At 32.6% G+C, this 18,361-nt stretch overlaps 1 protein-coding gene across 1 annotated transcript in view; it reads right to left on the minus strand.

The window, feature by feature from the left end:
* LOC142977411 (transmembrane protein 205) overlaps positions 1-17,870 on the minus strand; it is a 33,638-nt gene extending 15,768 nt beyond the window's left edge. The window contains exon 1 of the mRNA XM_076121307.1: positions 17,562-17,870. Coding sequence (XP_075977422.1) covers positions 17,562-17,815 — 254 coding nt within the window. The 5' untranslated portion in view covers positions 17,816-17,870. The remainder of the gene's footprint in view (positions 1-17,561) is intronic.
* Between the last annotated feature and the right edge of the window lie 491 nt (positions 17,871-18,361).

The following is an 18,361-nucleotide window of genomic DNA, read 5'->3' on the forward strand; positions in this document are numbered from 1 at the left end:
GTTTTGTGTACATTCGATTGTCTGTGATAGTTTAGGTGTGCTGAAATGAGAATCATTGTAAATGATTGCAAAAAAGATCGATTGTTTATAGATAGTTTTTCAGGTCTATTGTATATCAGCAAGATTATTGGTTTTACTAAGCTAAGGTTTTCATTTTTACATACAATTATCAATCAAGAGTTCCGAAAAGAAGATAAATAAGTTCATTCAACAGGTAGACATAAAGTAGATAGTTTTAAGAAAAAATAAGAGAATCTTATTTATATAAGGTTAATTACAGCCCGCGTTTTACCGTTGCATCTGGGTCAATCAATTTGAAACAATACTAATTAATTACGTTTTATGAGTCAATGAACTCAGTACACTGTAACATTATTAATAATGACATTAGCTTGTCTAATAATAAATAATAATATACGGCCGTTATTTTATAGTGAAGACATTTGTGAGACTAATAAGTCAGTAGACGATTGTTTAATATAATTAGCAAGTATTTGATAGATCTCATAAATACAGCTGTGTAATAGATATCTAAATATTATTTTAAGAAGATTTTAGAAAACAAATACGGGTAGTATCTATGACATCAACATGAAAAAAGATTTTCTTCCATTTTGAATATTTAGTTGCTCTATAATAATGAGGTAAACTATTGACTAATACATTCTAACGACTAACAATTTAAGACCCTATCATGACGTTAATAGTCGTATGTGGTTCTAATTGGTGGCGCTAAACTAACCACAGATTATTACTATATTTATAGACTTGTTATACCAGACGTGTGGTCGCACTGGTCTCCAAGCGCGCTAATTAAAATATTTATAACTTTCAAGGAATTAATTAGGTATGTCTTTTATATTCATCAATAAACTAGTACCTATATTTTTATTAAAACCAATTTCAATAAATTCATAGGTAATATTTTTTTTATTTTGTTTTTTAACACGCAAAGGAATGATGATGACATAAATAGTGTGCCTATTTGCGTCATGTATAAACCAAAATTAACGCCTATTTATCGAAAAACAAACTACTTATACTGTTGAATAAATACGCGGAACAGTTTGCAACCACATGTGTGTTACAAAATATGTGAACTGATCTAGTTTTAATTCTACGAATCATAGTCGTTTCTAGACGAAATAATGGCGGCAAGATGCAGTTTGACAGATGCATTATATGTGACTTAAAATTTGCAGTATTTGTAAGACATCTTTACAGTACCTGTTGTTAGTCTAAGTAACCTATTCATAAAGCATTTTACGCCATATTTTAAAGAGAGCATTTCACATTCATGTTGCACAGACCCCCGACTGCGTTTGCTTCATTCATATTTTATCCATTAATCTTTGTAGGTGAATTAGTAACCAATAAATACAAGCTTCAATACAGACTGCAGCTTATTCAAAAATAGCTATCTTTTACAAAATGCATATTTTTTATTAATATTCAAATTAAATCGTGCATAAATAAAGGCAGTCTTGGGTTAAATAACCCGTTCTGCACTACATGACCTTGTTAGTGCGACACGCTCGTGTGACGTACGAATACGTCACTGCGTTCGTAACTGGCTCATGATGTCGCGTCGTGAACGAGACACACTCAAAGGTCACTTCACGCGAAAGCTTGGCAGTTGATTCGAAGAAATATTGCGATAAAAATCGAGTTCGGAAATTGATTTATTTATACGAACGATTTAAAACTATAACATTGGTTTTATACTAAAGATATTGAAATAAATCTTTTATTAATCGCTTCATTGGGCATAGGTTTTGAACTCTTCTTTTGGTACCAGGTACGAATGTTTACGGGCAGACATCTTTTTTTAACCAATTAAGGAAATAAAGATTTATTTTTAATCAAATCGTGATCAATACATTTGTTCACACGGCTCTATAATAAAACTATTAGCACATCGAAGCGCACATATTTGCAAATATAATTTGCGTCACAATGCCTTTCTTTACATTACACCTATGTCACTTTCACAATGATACAGTTTTGACAGCTGACATACGTCACTTGTTACCAAGAGACTGAGATACCAATTTAATAATAATTCGTTTCATATTGAAAAAAAATTATAAAAATATGTTTTATTATTAAAGTAACGCTAGCCCTACATACATGCGCATATTACGTATCAAGAGGCTTAATAACAATAACTAACATTAATTAAATCCCTGAAATTCTGAAAAAATCGTAATATCTGTAGTCATAATCGAAAGCCTCCTCTAGTTTCAACAAACTTTGCCGGTGTTACAGCTGTTTTCTTCTCAATGCATCGGCAAATATTACTGAAACAGTCTAACCGCAAAGTCCTTGACGTTTCCCTTGACATAAACCAATGATTATAAATCAGTTCTGTAGAGTTAAATAAATGCATTGTTTCCGTGTCTAATCGTTGTGCAATGAGGTCTTATTGTTCCTTTATTAAACCACTTTTATGGCCATTATAATGCTTACAATCGAGATTATTGAAATTAGAAATGGTACGAACAAACAGTAAAAATAGGACTATTTTAATTGTGTACGGTTAATCGAATGTTCTAAAAAGCCTTTTCGGTTTACCTTAACAAGATGCAGGGTTCGTTCTAGCCATGGCACAGTCTTCTTTTAATAATACGAGGTAAAAAATCGGTTTCGATTGTTATTAAGGTATCACTTTTTAAGTAACACCACTGTCATGTCAACTCAGACGACCATTTAAAATAAAAAATGTAGCGAATACACTACGATTTTATTGCAACAAAACATTAAGGCATCATCTGAAATCAACAAATCTTGTTATAAATCTTCTCTTAAACGCCATTTTGAAAAAAAATGTGTATCCGTCATTTAATCCAGGCCGTGGTATCGCGTGTTCAGCCTATCGACTAAATCGTAACACATGGGCGGTTCTAACACGACTGCTGTATTGAAACCTACTTGCATTGTAACAATGGCGATTCACTCAATTGCCTACATATTAGTGATTACAAGTAGTAATTATCGCTAATAACTCTTTTAGCAAGACAAGTGATGTTTTGTATCAGTGTTAATTATGAATCGTTGTTCCGTTTACGTCAAAACTCATGCATGTTAACCATAATTTAGGAATGTAATTTTACCTGCTTTATTGCAAAAAGCCTTACACAAACAGTTTTCATAGAGTGGCATTTTTCTAACGTTTTTTATAGTCACTAATCTGATTCGAATGCGATTTTGTACGAAGACAGTTTGAAAACTGAGAAAGGACATGCTAGGAATAGCTTTTATCCCGAAAATCCCACGCAAACTATGCAGAAAAAGCTATATAACTATGGTCCATACGAATGGAGTCTCAGGCAGGAGATAATATTTCAATATTTCGTAATTTTATGTGCAGTGAATCAGTAATAAGTAATGATGGCGCCTGTCTGTGCACTCGGCTCAAAATATCGGAAAAGGCGCGTTCGTATAAGGTTTACAGAGAAAATGATGATAAAAATAACTTCTTACTCGCACCGACCGGTTTTTAATCGCGGTTACGTAAGCAGCAAATTATTACTTTTCATAATATTTATACCTACTATTTTATATGCTTAATTTTGGACGCAATTTTTCTTTCATGCAATGGCTCTTCATATAAAAGACTATAATATCTCCCGATGCCGGTAGTTGACTCGGAAAATCGTTTGTGAAATCAATCCATTGATTGGAAGTTTGTTTTAATTGAGAAATTCCACAATCAAACTGCAGCGAAACTATCCATTTATCGCCAACACTTCTATGAGATGGCGGGAAATTGCAATTTATGTGTTTGATAATCGAACACTCGAACAGCTCTCCGTTCAGAAACTAGTATACATTATTTCTAGACGACATTCAGCCTAGAAACGTTTATATTTAGATTCTGAAAATAAAGTTTTTAGCTTCATACATTTTTACAGTTTGTCTTTTAATATAATTTGTTGTGTAAATAATAGGATTTCTCGTATATTCTGCCATTCGTCGGGCTGACCTCGTTTCAAATTGTAGCTAACAAGTCACTAGGGATGGCGACCGATATTAAAAGTTCAGTGATTATATTAATTATCGTATCCTTTTGCGTAAATATGATTAAGATAACAGTGCCGCTAGTTGGGCGCCATCAGCGTTCATTGGCAATTTTATTTTAGTAGACATACGCAAGTTGACGGATTAAATCTAAACGATAATGGTATCGCAAAGATTGGCACACACTATACATGAAAATTCAATGTATTAGATCTGATAATTTATAAAAATCACGCAATCTCGCAATGATATTAGGCGTTTGCTTCTCTATTTAGGAATACGCTTAGGTACAACGAATGCATGATAAATATATTTTTTTAATATTATATTATTTATTGTAATAATTCTAAAAACTAGAGATTACGTGACTACTTGTATAAAGAAAGCTATAAAGGAAAAAATGCAAGACGCTATTTTTATTAACACAGCACTACGCATGGGGGGTTCCTGCAAACCACTTCCAAGCGCATCAGCGTCAATCTGACTAGGAGAAGAACAAGTCGCCGTGGACGAAATTGGTCGGATAGATCATCATAGAGAAAGCCTAAATCACCGCAATTCCTTCCATAATTAATGCGTTTTATGGTCGTTTGTTACTCTTTGCGCTAAAGCTCCATAGATTTCAATTAAAATTGACACAGAAAATTTATAGCTCGGTTTAACAAATCGCTATTATACCCGGGAATTGTGCATACAAAGTTCGTTGCAACGTAATTTTATCGTTTTTTTTAATTAAAACAGTGCACTACCTATCTTATCTCACAATTCAAGAACTTATTCTTTGAAAACACCTGGTCATTTATTAGCACAATTAATGAAGATGCGTTAAATCTTTGCATACGTAATCTTATCGGTTTTTATCGGTAAATCAACGAACTTACGATTCGATTTTCACGCTGGATGCAACGTGAGTACATCACTATCCCGGACTGATAGTGACTAACGACGTAGTGAGGTTATCTTTACGATATATTATTTTACGGTTTTACGGTCCTTGTAAATGATTCGTGATCTATTTTGGCATTGTACAAAGTGCAGTTGTGATATGAACATAAAAATAGTTTTTGAAGTTTATAATACAATTTTTTCACGTTTTTTTTATTACACCTTTTTAGAGTCTTATTAGCATGGTCATAGATAATTCATCTGTGCATGTAATAAATAACTCATTTTCATTTCAGGATCATTTAAAGAAAAATCGCTTATTGTAAATGATCACGCGAGTAAATAACTTAACAGACATTTATCTTAATTTGAGGCAAGATTCATTATTCGCAAATCATAAGTAATTACTGCAACTCATAATAATTTAGATCCTAAAAATATTTAGTTTCAGTATGTTTTTTTCTTAAACGGCCTTCTAATTTCCGAGATGACACTGTGTAGACAAATAAACAAATATTTTTTCCTTCATATACACTAGTACGTATTTTGCAAGTGATCTGCTTGTAAAAGTCGTCGAACTTAAATATAATCAGCCATAGATCCTTTCATTCAAAATGATACGATTCTTTACGCTGATACGTGAAAATCACCAGTGGACCGCGTGATAGTATGACGGAGAAAGTGTTTAAATCCCTTGGGAGATAACATTGATGTATGATGCATTGTTGCTAGCTTACTTAAGAAATTATATTTTTAGTTTCTACTCACTGAGAAGGAGAATAATTTGACCTTTAAAGACTGTTTAAAGAGAGATTAAATAAGGATGACGATGCTTAAACCTCCTCTTTCAAAATCGTCGTGTGGTGGTCGACAAAAATATAAATGCGCTCTGCAATTATTTTATTAGCAAGATCTTTGCCTTTATTCAGAATATTACAACGCACCGTTTCATAAAATTTAAAATCTTTTACCGAAGTTAAAATTTTAAATTATATTTGACGTTTCGGCACTTTCCACTAACAATGAAACGCTATTAATCAACATTTAACGCGAAAACTTGAAAACTACGAATCAGGATAAACCTTTTCTAACGTTCAACAGCAAAAACCGGAACTTATAAATTCAGCGGTGTAGTGCAGCCCTATTCACAATTGCATTTAAACAGTACATGCACAAGTCTCGTGAATATTTCGTCGTCTTGCCAACGAGTGGGCTGGGCACGATCACACTTGACTACTATTTATTTAAAACAATTAGTCGTTACGTATAAGTAATGAGTCATTTTCGATTTAGATTTAGGCAGTTGATAAATTCGTTCGGAAGTGATTTGATATTTGAAACCTTTTTTGTTGCGATTGAGGTGTGTTTCTGATACCTTGTTTATCTATGGTTCGTGTCAATTTTTTCTGTAATTTGACATGTTTGAACTGTGGTTTTTAGTAGATATGCTGGTACATAGAAACTTGGTAGAAATAAAAACATTCGCTAAGGTTTCTACATACTTATTTTGCGTCATTTGCAATATTAAATGTTCGCATTATTTGTAAACTTAATGTTCGTCTACGGACTTTCTAGGAAGCCTCACCTATTGTCATTAATTTAAGAAAAGGAAAACTCCTTACTGTATTCTTTCCCAACATGAATAACTTTAAGATCCTTCAAGAACAGTTCAAAAATAGCAAGTATCTTCTTAAAGGCGTCTTCAATCAATGTTAAAGCATTTGATTAGTATTCTCATCATTCAATACAATTAATTACATAGTAATTTATTTAAGTAGAGACAAAAACATTAACGTGAAAGTTGTGAAGGTCGTCCGTGTTAGAAGGGTCGTTTTTACAGCTTGCCGTCTCGCTAACTGACCAATGATTGCAAATAACTGATTAGAATAGAATCATGTCTGAAGGCGAATCTTAATTGGAACATTCTTCATATTAATAAAAATAAAAATGTTGCAGTGCAATGTCGGTTGAATAATTTTTATTTTATGTTTTTGAGAACGGGAATTTAGTTGACGACGCGACTAGAAATAAAATATGATTGAATATTTTTTTTTATTTGTGCTACTTGTAGTTACCTTATCATTTGTAAGTATGTTAGTATTAAAGGCATTTATTTAAAAATATAATTGACTACATATTTCATTTTTCGTTTGATGTTGAACTTCATTTTAAATAAAAAATATATTCAAACTGAGTCGTTTTGATATATTTTGATATATTCAAATTATTTCAGGCTACTACAGCTGCCCAAAGATACTTATAACCTTAGCGTATGTATCTATAAAGTGACGTATACCATTGACAATAATAAACGGATAATTTAATTATAAATTTATACGTCATCATCTATGGCTATTTTTGTATAATTATCGGTATCTCGATACAACTAAATCGGTGCATTGATAAACATAGGTGTGAGTGAACTTTGCGAGTGCTTGCCAAATTTTGAGACACATGGCGACACTGAAAGACTTACAACGTTATTGAATACAAAGTAGTATTTCTTATTGGCTATAGGCACCATTTTGGAGTTCGATAGTATCGTACAGGCCCTAATTCCTGTCAAAACAAATTTTCTACCAATTATAAACTTTTGAAATTTAAACTGTAGTCTCTATGAGAAAAAAGCGTGATATTATGCATGTATGTATGTAACAATATACTGTTTATATTATAATGCACTTGCAAGGAATTACGTGCATGTGCCTTTAGCTTGCCGTTTAATTTGTTAGTAAGTATCGACAGTTTACGCAGCAGGATTTTACGACCCTATAAACCATAAAGAAAGCAAGTCCTAAATAAAAGTAAAAGTATTAATACACTAACGTTTCAAACTTTCTAATTAACACCTGTCAAATTAATGACTGATTGGCTGTTTATCATTCAATCAGTCCGCCATTATTATTCATATAAACATTTCCTTTTGATCTCTAAATTACGCGCCAAAACTCGATTGACGTATTGTTGTTATAATTTGAATTGGGCAAAGGAATATTCCGTTTTCAGCCTAAGTGGGGAGGAAATAAATAGCTACTCGAGATTGAAACGTCATAACGATAAGTGTAGACAAGAAGGATTTACAATTGGACTTGGCCGCCATTAAAGGACAATGAACCTTCTTGATATTGACGATTAAAGTTGTTGAGAATGCCCTTCGAAAATAAAAGATAAATATTTTTTTATTGTTAATTTAGATGTATGTTTATGATACTAAGCTATTCATTATTTTCTATTTAGATTAATTTTCAGGAAATGTATGTCGAATATGGCTAGAATTATTTCCTGTATAAAGTTATTTGGCAATGGAAAATTCTGCCTACAATCTAAGGAGGTTATAACCCAAGCTAAGAAAAGAAAATTGTTTATTTGTTTCAAATAATTCCTTATCACGCTTACTTTCATTTATTTTCCTTCGATAAGATAATTTGTGCCCATCCTCCATGTTATCATTCACTGTATAGATATCAGACAATTCTGAGAAAAAATGGAAGATTCGAGAGTAGTACAGAAGCAAGTACAAATAAAACTAAACTATGATAGTCTTTACTTTCCGCTTTTTAAAGCTGTGTAGATTAAAAAAGGTATTTAAAGATAGACTTGACAGGGGAAACAGGTATATGTAGTGAATTTTGTTACTACCTATATAAAAATTAAGCGATATGTTTTTTGTGTAATAGACATAATTATCACTTGCTCTAACACTGAAAGAAAAACATCGTGAAATGTAGGATGCCTAACATTTTTTGAGAGCATGCGAAGTCCCCAACTGCACTTAGCCAGCGTGGTGGACTCAGGGACCTAAACCCTCCCTCATTTGGGAGACCCTTCCCCAGCAATGGGTTAAAAAAAAACATTTTATGTATGAGATTTTCCATTGTTATTTGCAAAGATTGCGTCATCCGAAGGATTTTCCGACAGATACATCAATCCCTAAGATAAAACTATCAGATAAAAAGGTGTCAATATGAATGAGAACTGAATGAATTAAAATCCGAGGCAAGATAGATATTTCCTGACTTTACTACCTGCGTAGGTATATTTAAAAAAATGACTGATCACCGCTCTTGTGGAATAAAAAAGGGAAGTCCCTACTTTGCTGTTCTCATGTCTTATCTTTGTTACTGCAAAGTTTCATTTAAATCGGGTTCAATGGTGTTGCGTTAAAGAGACTTATGATATAAGTAGAATTCTACGTTTCAAATAAGAGACTGTCCTTTTTAGAGTCGTGTTCTGAGATCAATTTCAAATTAAAGAGTGCTTCTTAAGTTTTACTGTTGCATAACATAAGTTGCCATGTAGAAAAAATAGACTTAGTTTGCTATAAATAAATCAGGTTTTTTACTACCATTATTATAATCAAATTACCAAAACTACCACAGATCAAACATTATCTCAGTCTGACCTTCACCGCGATTATTTTGAGGTCATTCTCCGCAGTAACCGATGGTCATTTGACCGTAATCCGTTAAGCAAATAGTGCAACGTGCAAAAAAACATAACGTTACTAACCAAACAAATGTAAATGCGAAAGTCTGTAACGTTTTTGTGCCTTAATTTCTGAGCCAATTTTGATGAAATTTGGCATGGGGATAGTTGATGACCTGGGATCAAGTATATACTAGGTATTTCTTCAAAAGTTAAAGCTTTTAAGGTTAAAATTGGTGATGAAAGTTTGTACGCGGAGCCGCTTGATGCAGATAATTTAAAGTTAAGTTATTAACATTTGCTACTAGATAAATACCTTATTAAACAGGTATGTATTATTATGTAATTCGTAGATTATACGGTGCACATGATGTGATAAAAATGACGTTAAAGTATTAATGCAAATTACGTTTTTGATTGTGTAAAGATTTAAGCCCCCACCGGGCGATAAATGTAGAGATTAAGACTTCGCAAATAAATAAATTATGATCGCGTAAAATCCTAAATATCTTTACTAATTATAAGAAAAGTGCGTAGTTATGTTTGTAATTTGACTGATTTAAATTAAAGACGAATTTTATGTTTCTACTATTTAAATAAACGTTTAGAATGAACAATCTTTTATGCAGATTCGACTCCATTTTTTAAGAACTTTACATAATTGTAATACGTGTGTTGTAAAAGTATTTCTGTGAAAATTTTAAATAAAGTAGATTTAAGTCCTTTCTCACTATGTGTACTCTTCCCTGAATAAAGGAGAGGTTAGGTCTTAGTTTACCTCGCTAGTCTAGTACTTTACTAATAGTAGTCTAGATATAAATGTCAATGAAGCGATTTTCATTCAACAAAGTATTCTTGAACTAGTTAATAGACTGAATGATATTACAATTATGTCATTATTGCGTAATTGTAGGTCTTTGACATTAATATGTAACGGTTCATTAACTATTGTAGGTGGAATAAAGTTACAATCGCACGCGTGAAGTTTATAGGAGGTTAAGTAGGTATATAATCATCGAAGAATACTAAAGATTTAAGGGTTAAAGACCTGGTTATAGGAAGGTTTTCCTAATTAATAAATTAAATATGATACTGTCATAAATTTCAAATTATCCATTCCATCGTTTACTAAATGTTTTTTAATAACTACACTTTCATTTTATGCTAAACTTAACTGACAGTTTGATTAAGAGCTAGTTTCACAGCTCTTAATATGTGTTAGATAACTTGTTTGCTAAATAAAGTGACAGATTAAAACTAACTTTCAAAATTCCATTTGTTAAGGTATCTGATACTTATCTAGATGTCTAGGGATTAACTCTCGTAAAGTCTACATAATATCTACTAAAGTAGAGTAAAATATTCTCGGAAGAATCTTTTTTCTAGAAAATTCGTCATTTTCATTAGACTAGTATAGGTTTTCTATATCAAAAATGATCTAAAATAACTAAGTAACTAAAATACATCAGTTTTATATTTCACAAAAAGTATATTTAGCAACAAACAGTGCCAAAATTTGCAAGTATCAAATGTAATAACCTAACACCTTCCCAACGTATTCGCATCCGCCCTACATTTAAACATATCACAATTGACCACTGAAATCTTCAGCTGAAACACTTCCTATTGTTATTACCGTGGGAATATAGCACGAGCCTTTGAAACCATCTAGCCAACACAACAGTTTATGTAAAATAAACCCTTTTACAAACACAATAGGGGTGATTTTTCTTTAAGCAGTGGTGTACACACCCGAGTTAAGTTTTTAAAACAAGAGCCTTCTATAAACAGTTTACATGACATTACGTGCTTGCCGACACGTTTTCAGTAGCGATTCTCTTCAGTCCGTACTATCGAGTATCGAGTTTGACAATAGGGTAGTTGATAATCAAATCAGCTACTCTTTATGAAATGTTAAAACACTTTAGTATAGAAATAAGACATAGTGACGTCACTCTGTCGTATTGTAACAAATGAGTGCCTAATATAATGTTTCAGTCTATAATATTTTTTAATTATAAATAATGAACGAAAGAAATTTACATAGCATTATTATTTTCGATGAACCTTTTACGAATACAAGTTTAATATTCTTCCGAAAACCCAATGAACTATTCTATTAAAATGTTCTTAAAATTTTGTTCCTACGGCATCCGCTAGAGGCGCTGATCAGTTTTTCATACATTTATCGATATAGCTAGCCGATGTATAGATAGACAGCCGAGTACAGTGCAGGTATGGATGTTATGATTATTATCTTCTTTATAAATCTGGAACTTGCATTGATCTCATTTGCAGTTGTTATTTGTGTAGATAGAGATAACCGGATTGCACAGATTTTTATTTTTGGAAATTGTTTTTGAGGTTTCCTAGATGGTTTCACGATAATGTATTTGTTGCAGTTCTTATCTTGGACGTCACGTGTTTTGATGAAAAATATTTTTGATGGTCTATTTTGTATATTGAAATACTAAAAGTTTATGTTTGCTTGAAATATTTCTAAAAATATATAAAATTTCAGGTCACATAATAATCTGAATATCGTCAAATTTCACACTTTATCTTTGGTCATCAAAGCCAAACTTACTAGTAACATCATTTGACTTTATTAAATTATTACTAGATTTCAAAGATTATTTTTACAATACTCATAAAACTTACTTTGAAATCCAATATTGCCTAAAGTTTCAAACGCTTGGACGGGAAAACTTCATGGTCTATTCGAACTAAAAAAAAATCTTCAAAAAACTAACATTCTGAATATTATTGTATCAATAGTAACATGATAAGTAACTAAGATTTTTAACCTGGATACGTCAAAAGGGTAACATAACCTAAAAGAAATGTAGTTATTTGTTCTACAAAGTTCTGTACGACAATGTGACCTCCTTAGTCCTAACTCTTGGCTCCAAACTCCACTTCCGCGTATTATTTAAATAAACCGGAACGATTTGTTGTCGAGTTGTTTTGTTTCCTCTATTTACTATAATGATTATGTATATTTGTATTAATTAGTAAAAGCTGTTTCAAGGTTATAAGCAGGAATTGATAAGCTTAAAAATTCGGGTACTTATTTTAAACTCAGTACAATATATACAATATACAATATAGTACTGTCGCATGATGGAGTAAGAAGCTCTTATCAAATAGACATCTTATGTATTTATTGATATGTATCCTTATTATCCAATTACGAATACATATCTATTAGTTATGTAGATCTTAAGTCTGCAAGGCAACAAAAATAAAGAAAGTTCACATGGTATTACGAGCGTAGAGATCTCTATTAAGACTGACAATGTGATTATCTCATAACAGATAGCACTTGACAGCAAACACTATAACGTTCCGAAGTACCTTACCCATATCAATGATATGCAAAACAAATAATCATTCTTATTTACAACAAGTTAAGGTTATTTATTGAATGTAGAGACTGTCTATCAAATGAAAATTGCACTGAAACGCATTGTAACTTTGCATAGTTATTTTTTGTATGTATTTAAGCCATAAACATCCCACTGCTGGGCAAGACTCTATTCCCGAAATGAGGACGGTTAGTACTTGAGACAATCACGTTGCCCAAGTGCAGGTTAGGGATTTTGCTAACCTCTAAGATCTATTGTAAAGATCTCTAAGGCATCCTAAGTTTTACTAAGTGCAGACCTTCAAGAACTGTTTCTTACGCACTCACACATAAAATGTATTCTAAATTATATTTTCCTTTACCATTAAAACAAGTAAAAATTATGTATAATACACACATAACTTCGAAAACTCATTATCGTTATGCCTGAGTTTTGCCTCCTATGCCCCTAGCATGGGAGGTAATTCTACTTCTTGATTGTCACATTGTCCATCATATAACCGTATAAACATCAAAAGACTACAGTGAAAGTGATTTTAAAGCGTTACACAATTTGTCGGTACATTTAAAAGTATTATTTGTCCAAATTGGTTAAATTTACTTGGCCTATATACGCCTTATTATCAATTAAAATTACTTGTCACTGTATTGTTGTTCGAACTGTTGCATCATGACATTCCGATGAAGAATCGTATTTGATTTTGAAGTCAATTGAATCGTGAAGAAATAGTCTTCAGGGCAAATGCAAGATGTTTTTTGGATATTTTTTGGGTACTAATAAGATGTAATTTATAAAAGTACTCGTAGTTGAAAGAGAAAATGAGTTGCAACATTATTTTGCATTATTAAGTGTGTGAGTTGTCAAATGATATTTATTAATTTGGTTTTTGTGTAATATAATGTTAGTGAATGTATCTTGAAAACGTAAAAAACAATATAACAAATTAATTGGTTAGAAATTCTAAATACCGAATGTAGTGATAATAAAGTTCCTTTAAAGGTAGTTAGTTAGTAACATTTTCAAAAGACAGAGTTCCCTATCTCATTCGACTTTATTATATGTTCGAGCTACATTTTTAATCTCAAAGAAACACCTATCCATATCCAATTGCAGTATTCTCAAGTAACATAAATTGGGATTACTGTTTCTAGATAATCCTAACCTTTAAACGAGTTTAAAGGCAAAAAACTTGTTAACTATAATAGCCTTTTGTAATAGACTACGGACTTTAAAGGCTTACACTCACTTACTAGTTTTTATTTGCTACTTCGTCCGTGTTTAAAGATTTCTCGAAGTAAAAGTTCCCTATTTGGTAAACCAGATTAGGTATATTTAATATAATTATTATCAATGGACAACTCTCACTGTCATTTGATTCCAAACTAAGCAATGTTACTATGGTAACCAAACAAACTGTGTGCCTGTGTAGTCATTTTGTAAAAATCCATCCAATAGTTTTTGCGTGAAACAGTAACAAACATAATATTTCCTTCCTCACTAACGTTCCGCATTTATTTCAGTTTGATAGTGACTAGAGGCTTTTAAAATGGCCAAATGTGTTGCTATTTTTGAACCCGTTACTAATGACCGAAGGCGATTGTATAACTTTCAATTTACAAAAGGTGAAACTAGGGTTGCGAAGTTACAACATTAATTCAGTACCTAAGTCTAATAGTATTAATGATAATAAGTAATTTAGAATTATTGATGAAAGCGAACACTACTCTACTGAATTTGGTTAAAATTATGTCAGCGATATAAAACTAGTGGGATATTTTTAAGTCTTGGGTATAGGTACTCGCAGATAATTTGCGCGATGCTTTGTCGTTAGGTATTAAAAATAATGATGAGTCGGACAACTAACGTTTTTATCAATTCATAGTTCGAGATAAGATAATAATATTCTATTTGAATATTGTTGAGGTTTTGTGTTTTAAGTAGTAAAGGTAAGCGTTGTAAGGTTCGTACTAAATCTACCTACCTGTATGCGTTGTTACAGTGCGAAATTAGGCATTCATTTGTGCGTCACAATTTAGGGAAAACAGACCCACAAACTGCGTTAACTAAAGCTATTTTTCTTTAATATTATTATTATTTGTTTCAGGAACGAAAAACAGTGACATTCTTGTAAACCTAACTCCCAAATAGTTGGTCTAAATATTACAGTTATGATTAAAGTTAATTTCTTAGCTTCTAATAATACATATTATTAGAACATTTAGTGTGATACAGCCCTATAAAATATTGGTGACCGACGATTGACCTTGCGTCTAGATCCTTTCTATATGATTTTAGGGTTCCTATACAAAGAAATACTTCACAAACCGTATTAGCATTTCAGGTAGTGTATAGTCAGTGTTGCATATAACGAAATTTAACCAATGCTTTGGCCCAGAGGGACTTAGGGAAATTTCAAATAGTAGACAGGATTTTGATGATAAAAAGAGCCTCTAAGATAGGTTATTTTTTTAGCCGTGCTATCACACATTACTTGGTTACCTAACATATGTAGTACTGTAGCACGATTCTCTACAGTCGGTACTTTAAAGTATCGAGAGTTTGACACTTAAAATTTACTGCAAACATTGTTTCTAAGACGCCCGCTAGAGGCGCTGAACCGATTGTTTTACAAAAATTTTGACAGCTAGCCGTTTGTCGATAGTCGATAGAGGTGAGTGAGAATCGTGGTACTGGTAGAAAGTAAGTCTTGATCCTGCATCCCTATTTATAACTGTTGCTAAGCAACCAATTTATTCCTCTTTAGTTAGCGCAATCTTATACTGCGGTAGTGCTTCTATTCTTCATTGTTTCGTTCCCACGGTAATGTTGTAATAAGATTGTATCCATAAGGGCTTACGTGCCATCCTGCTTCGTGACAATGTGGTGCTGTTATCAAATTGTATTCGTAGCGACGAAAAGCAACTATTGTCTTAACGTTTTCGTAAAAGGTTTTATTTCAGCCAAAAAAAAAGTATTTATAGGTTTTTTTAAGAGTTGTTTTTAGTCGCAATGCGTTAATAAGTAAGTAGTTTAGTTTATGAATAAACAGAATTCTAAAGTAAGAGTTTTTCTGAGGTTTGGATGAATAAACTATCTTAGTAAACGTCTTGTAAGTTGTGCTTAAGTTATACAGTGTTTTGTCATTTGAACTAATTTTGAACAGAATATGATTGAAAAAGACAACACATTGTATAAATTAATCAGAGCTTAAATTACGTTTATTGGTAAGACAGTTTAGGAACAACTAGTTTTGGATTTGGTTACAATTACCCATCATGATTATAACTGCATCTTGGATCCTAAGCCTGCCTGAAAATTACGTCATCTTCTTTGATAAAGTTTTTCAGTATCTATCAATCTAACTACGCATCTACAAGTATGCGTCATATCGATATGACATTATTACGTCTATCCGTATATCAGCATGAAATCTACAAAATGCCTGTATTCTAGTTATATCTAGCTAGCAGAGGTAGCATGATAAGAGATTTGAAACTTTCATTGAAAAATAGGCTTAGAAATGGCTGATAACAAATAGACAGCAGTGAATTTGACTTAAAATAAGTTTTAAAATAGTGATACCTGATATAAAAACACTATGTTACTTGAAAAACTCATTAAATTTTAAAGGATAGTGAGTATTAGTGAGTACAGGACACTATTTGATACAATCTCTACATATTTATTGTAGTTAGTTGCATACATATTCGTTGAATTACTTAACGAGATTTTATTCCCTACTAAGAAAATTTAAGCAATTGTCAACGGTCACGTATACTCAGCTGTAATTTGGTTGCATTAAATCAGAAATTGCGGTTAGGGCTTCGTTAGAAGCAGCCAGTCTATAAGTAGAAAATACTGTCCAACCGTTGCCAAATTAGGAATACGCTGATAGGTTTTAGTCAGACTTATTATCTCAGAATTAATTTTACAAATGACCTTGAAACAATCATAGACAGAAGAGTCAAAGAACCTTCAGAAACTGCTTATCCCACAAAGTTAAATCGTGAAGATAAAGATTCTGTTGTTATCAGTGTCGACCTGAGATCAATACCTGTTATCAAACACTGATAACACGAGATAGCAACTCTTAGATTACGAAGGTACTAAAATGCAAGACTTGTTTTTTATTGATTGTTAGTACGAATGATTGATTTATTCCTTGATTTTTGAGTTTCGCTTGGAACGGTGAAATATGGAGCAAAATATAAATTATATTATTTCTTGCACTAATTAGTACTTCACCATACTACGGGTAAAATTGTTTTATTTTCAAAAGACAACTCTCGTACTAAAAATTGGTCCTGTCGCGGGGACTTTTACAAACATACAAACAACGGACACAAAGTACTAAAGACTTGTTTTTATGATTTACGGATAAGTAACGATTAACCGGTAGATAATGTCGGAAGATAGCTGTTACAATCTACTAGATAATGTAACGAGATCTAATCTGAAAGAACTGAAACTATAGATTGCGTTATAGTTGTTTAAATGTTGAAACTTTATTTTATGTTTTTCGTTAATAAATGCAGTAAATAAGACACAAATATTCACTAATAACTTAAGAGTTTGTTGTCATATAATTTGATTAGTAAAATACGTTTCAAAAAGGAACTATAAAAGCCGATAACCGTTCGAATCGTTATTTCCGATAAACGTTTCAAGAAAAACCGAGTTTTCTCAATCGGAAAAGCGAACGGTATTGTGCGGCAAACGTCAATTGATACACGTAACATTTTTCAGTCATAACCTAACAAATGACTGTTCAATATTAAACAATACACTTCACGTACGCATCCATCACTTCATGGAGTGAATGTTGAAGAAATGTACACATAAAAAAGAAAGTAAAATACTCACACGTAGGCTTTCGTTTCTTGCAGACGCACCAGCGAATCCCTGAAGAAGTTGAAGGCCACCTTCGAGTACTGAGTGGACACAGTCAGGAGATCAGGCTGGTATTCCACCTGCTTCTGGATCTCTTCAGAGCTGGGATCCGTCACGATATTGTGCTTGCGTTTCATGCGTTCAATGACGGCAGACGGCTTCTTTACCGGTTGGGCCGGCGCAGGCGCCTGGATTTCAACCACATCACGAGTACACATGTTGCACATTTTTTTGGTATGTTTCTACGGAACGTTCACTGTTGGTGTGACGGTGCGAGCGAGGGAACGAGTATATAACTCGAGTAAATCGTATCCCCTCCATTGTGACGCGTGGTGACGTAGCGCGGGGGGGCGTGCGACGACCGGCGCCCGCGCATCACGGCTACCACGTTCAGTAAATATAACGCGAGATTAAGGCGTTTCGTAGAATGATAGCGTTGTACTTAGGTCACTACTTATATTTTGAGCCTTGACGAATCTGATTGTTTTAGAAGTCAATTGGTGTTTTCATCGTAAAGTTTGACATTTTTGACTACTACATTCCGAAGAGCGTTTTGAAATCTGCGCTGAAAATATTTTCAATATCGTCGATCGAAAATAGTAAGTGTGCGGAAAAATGGCATTCGGATGTTGACATTTTCGTGCAAATATTTTTTACGACTTTTGACGTGACTTAAAGAAACTGTCGTGTCTATATCGACTTATTTATTATTTCGGCGATAAAGTCCGATCCTTTGAAAATTTAAAACGCAAATAAATAAAGTTCTATCATGA

The sequence above is a fragment of the Anticarsia gemmatalis genome, chromosome 1, assembly GCF_050436995.1.
Source record: "Anticarsia gemmatalis isolate Benzon Research Colony breed Stoneville strain chromosome 1, ilAntGemm2 primary, whole genome shotgun sequence".
Classification (NCBI taxonomy): Eukaryota; Metazoa; Arthropoda; class Insecta; order Lepidoptera; family Erebidae; genus Anticarsia; species Anticarsia gemmatalis.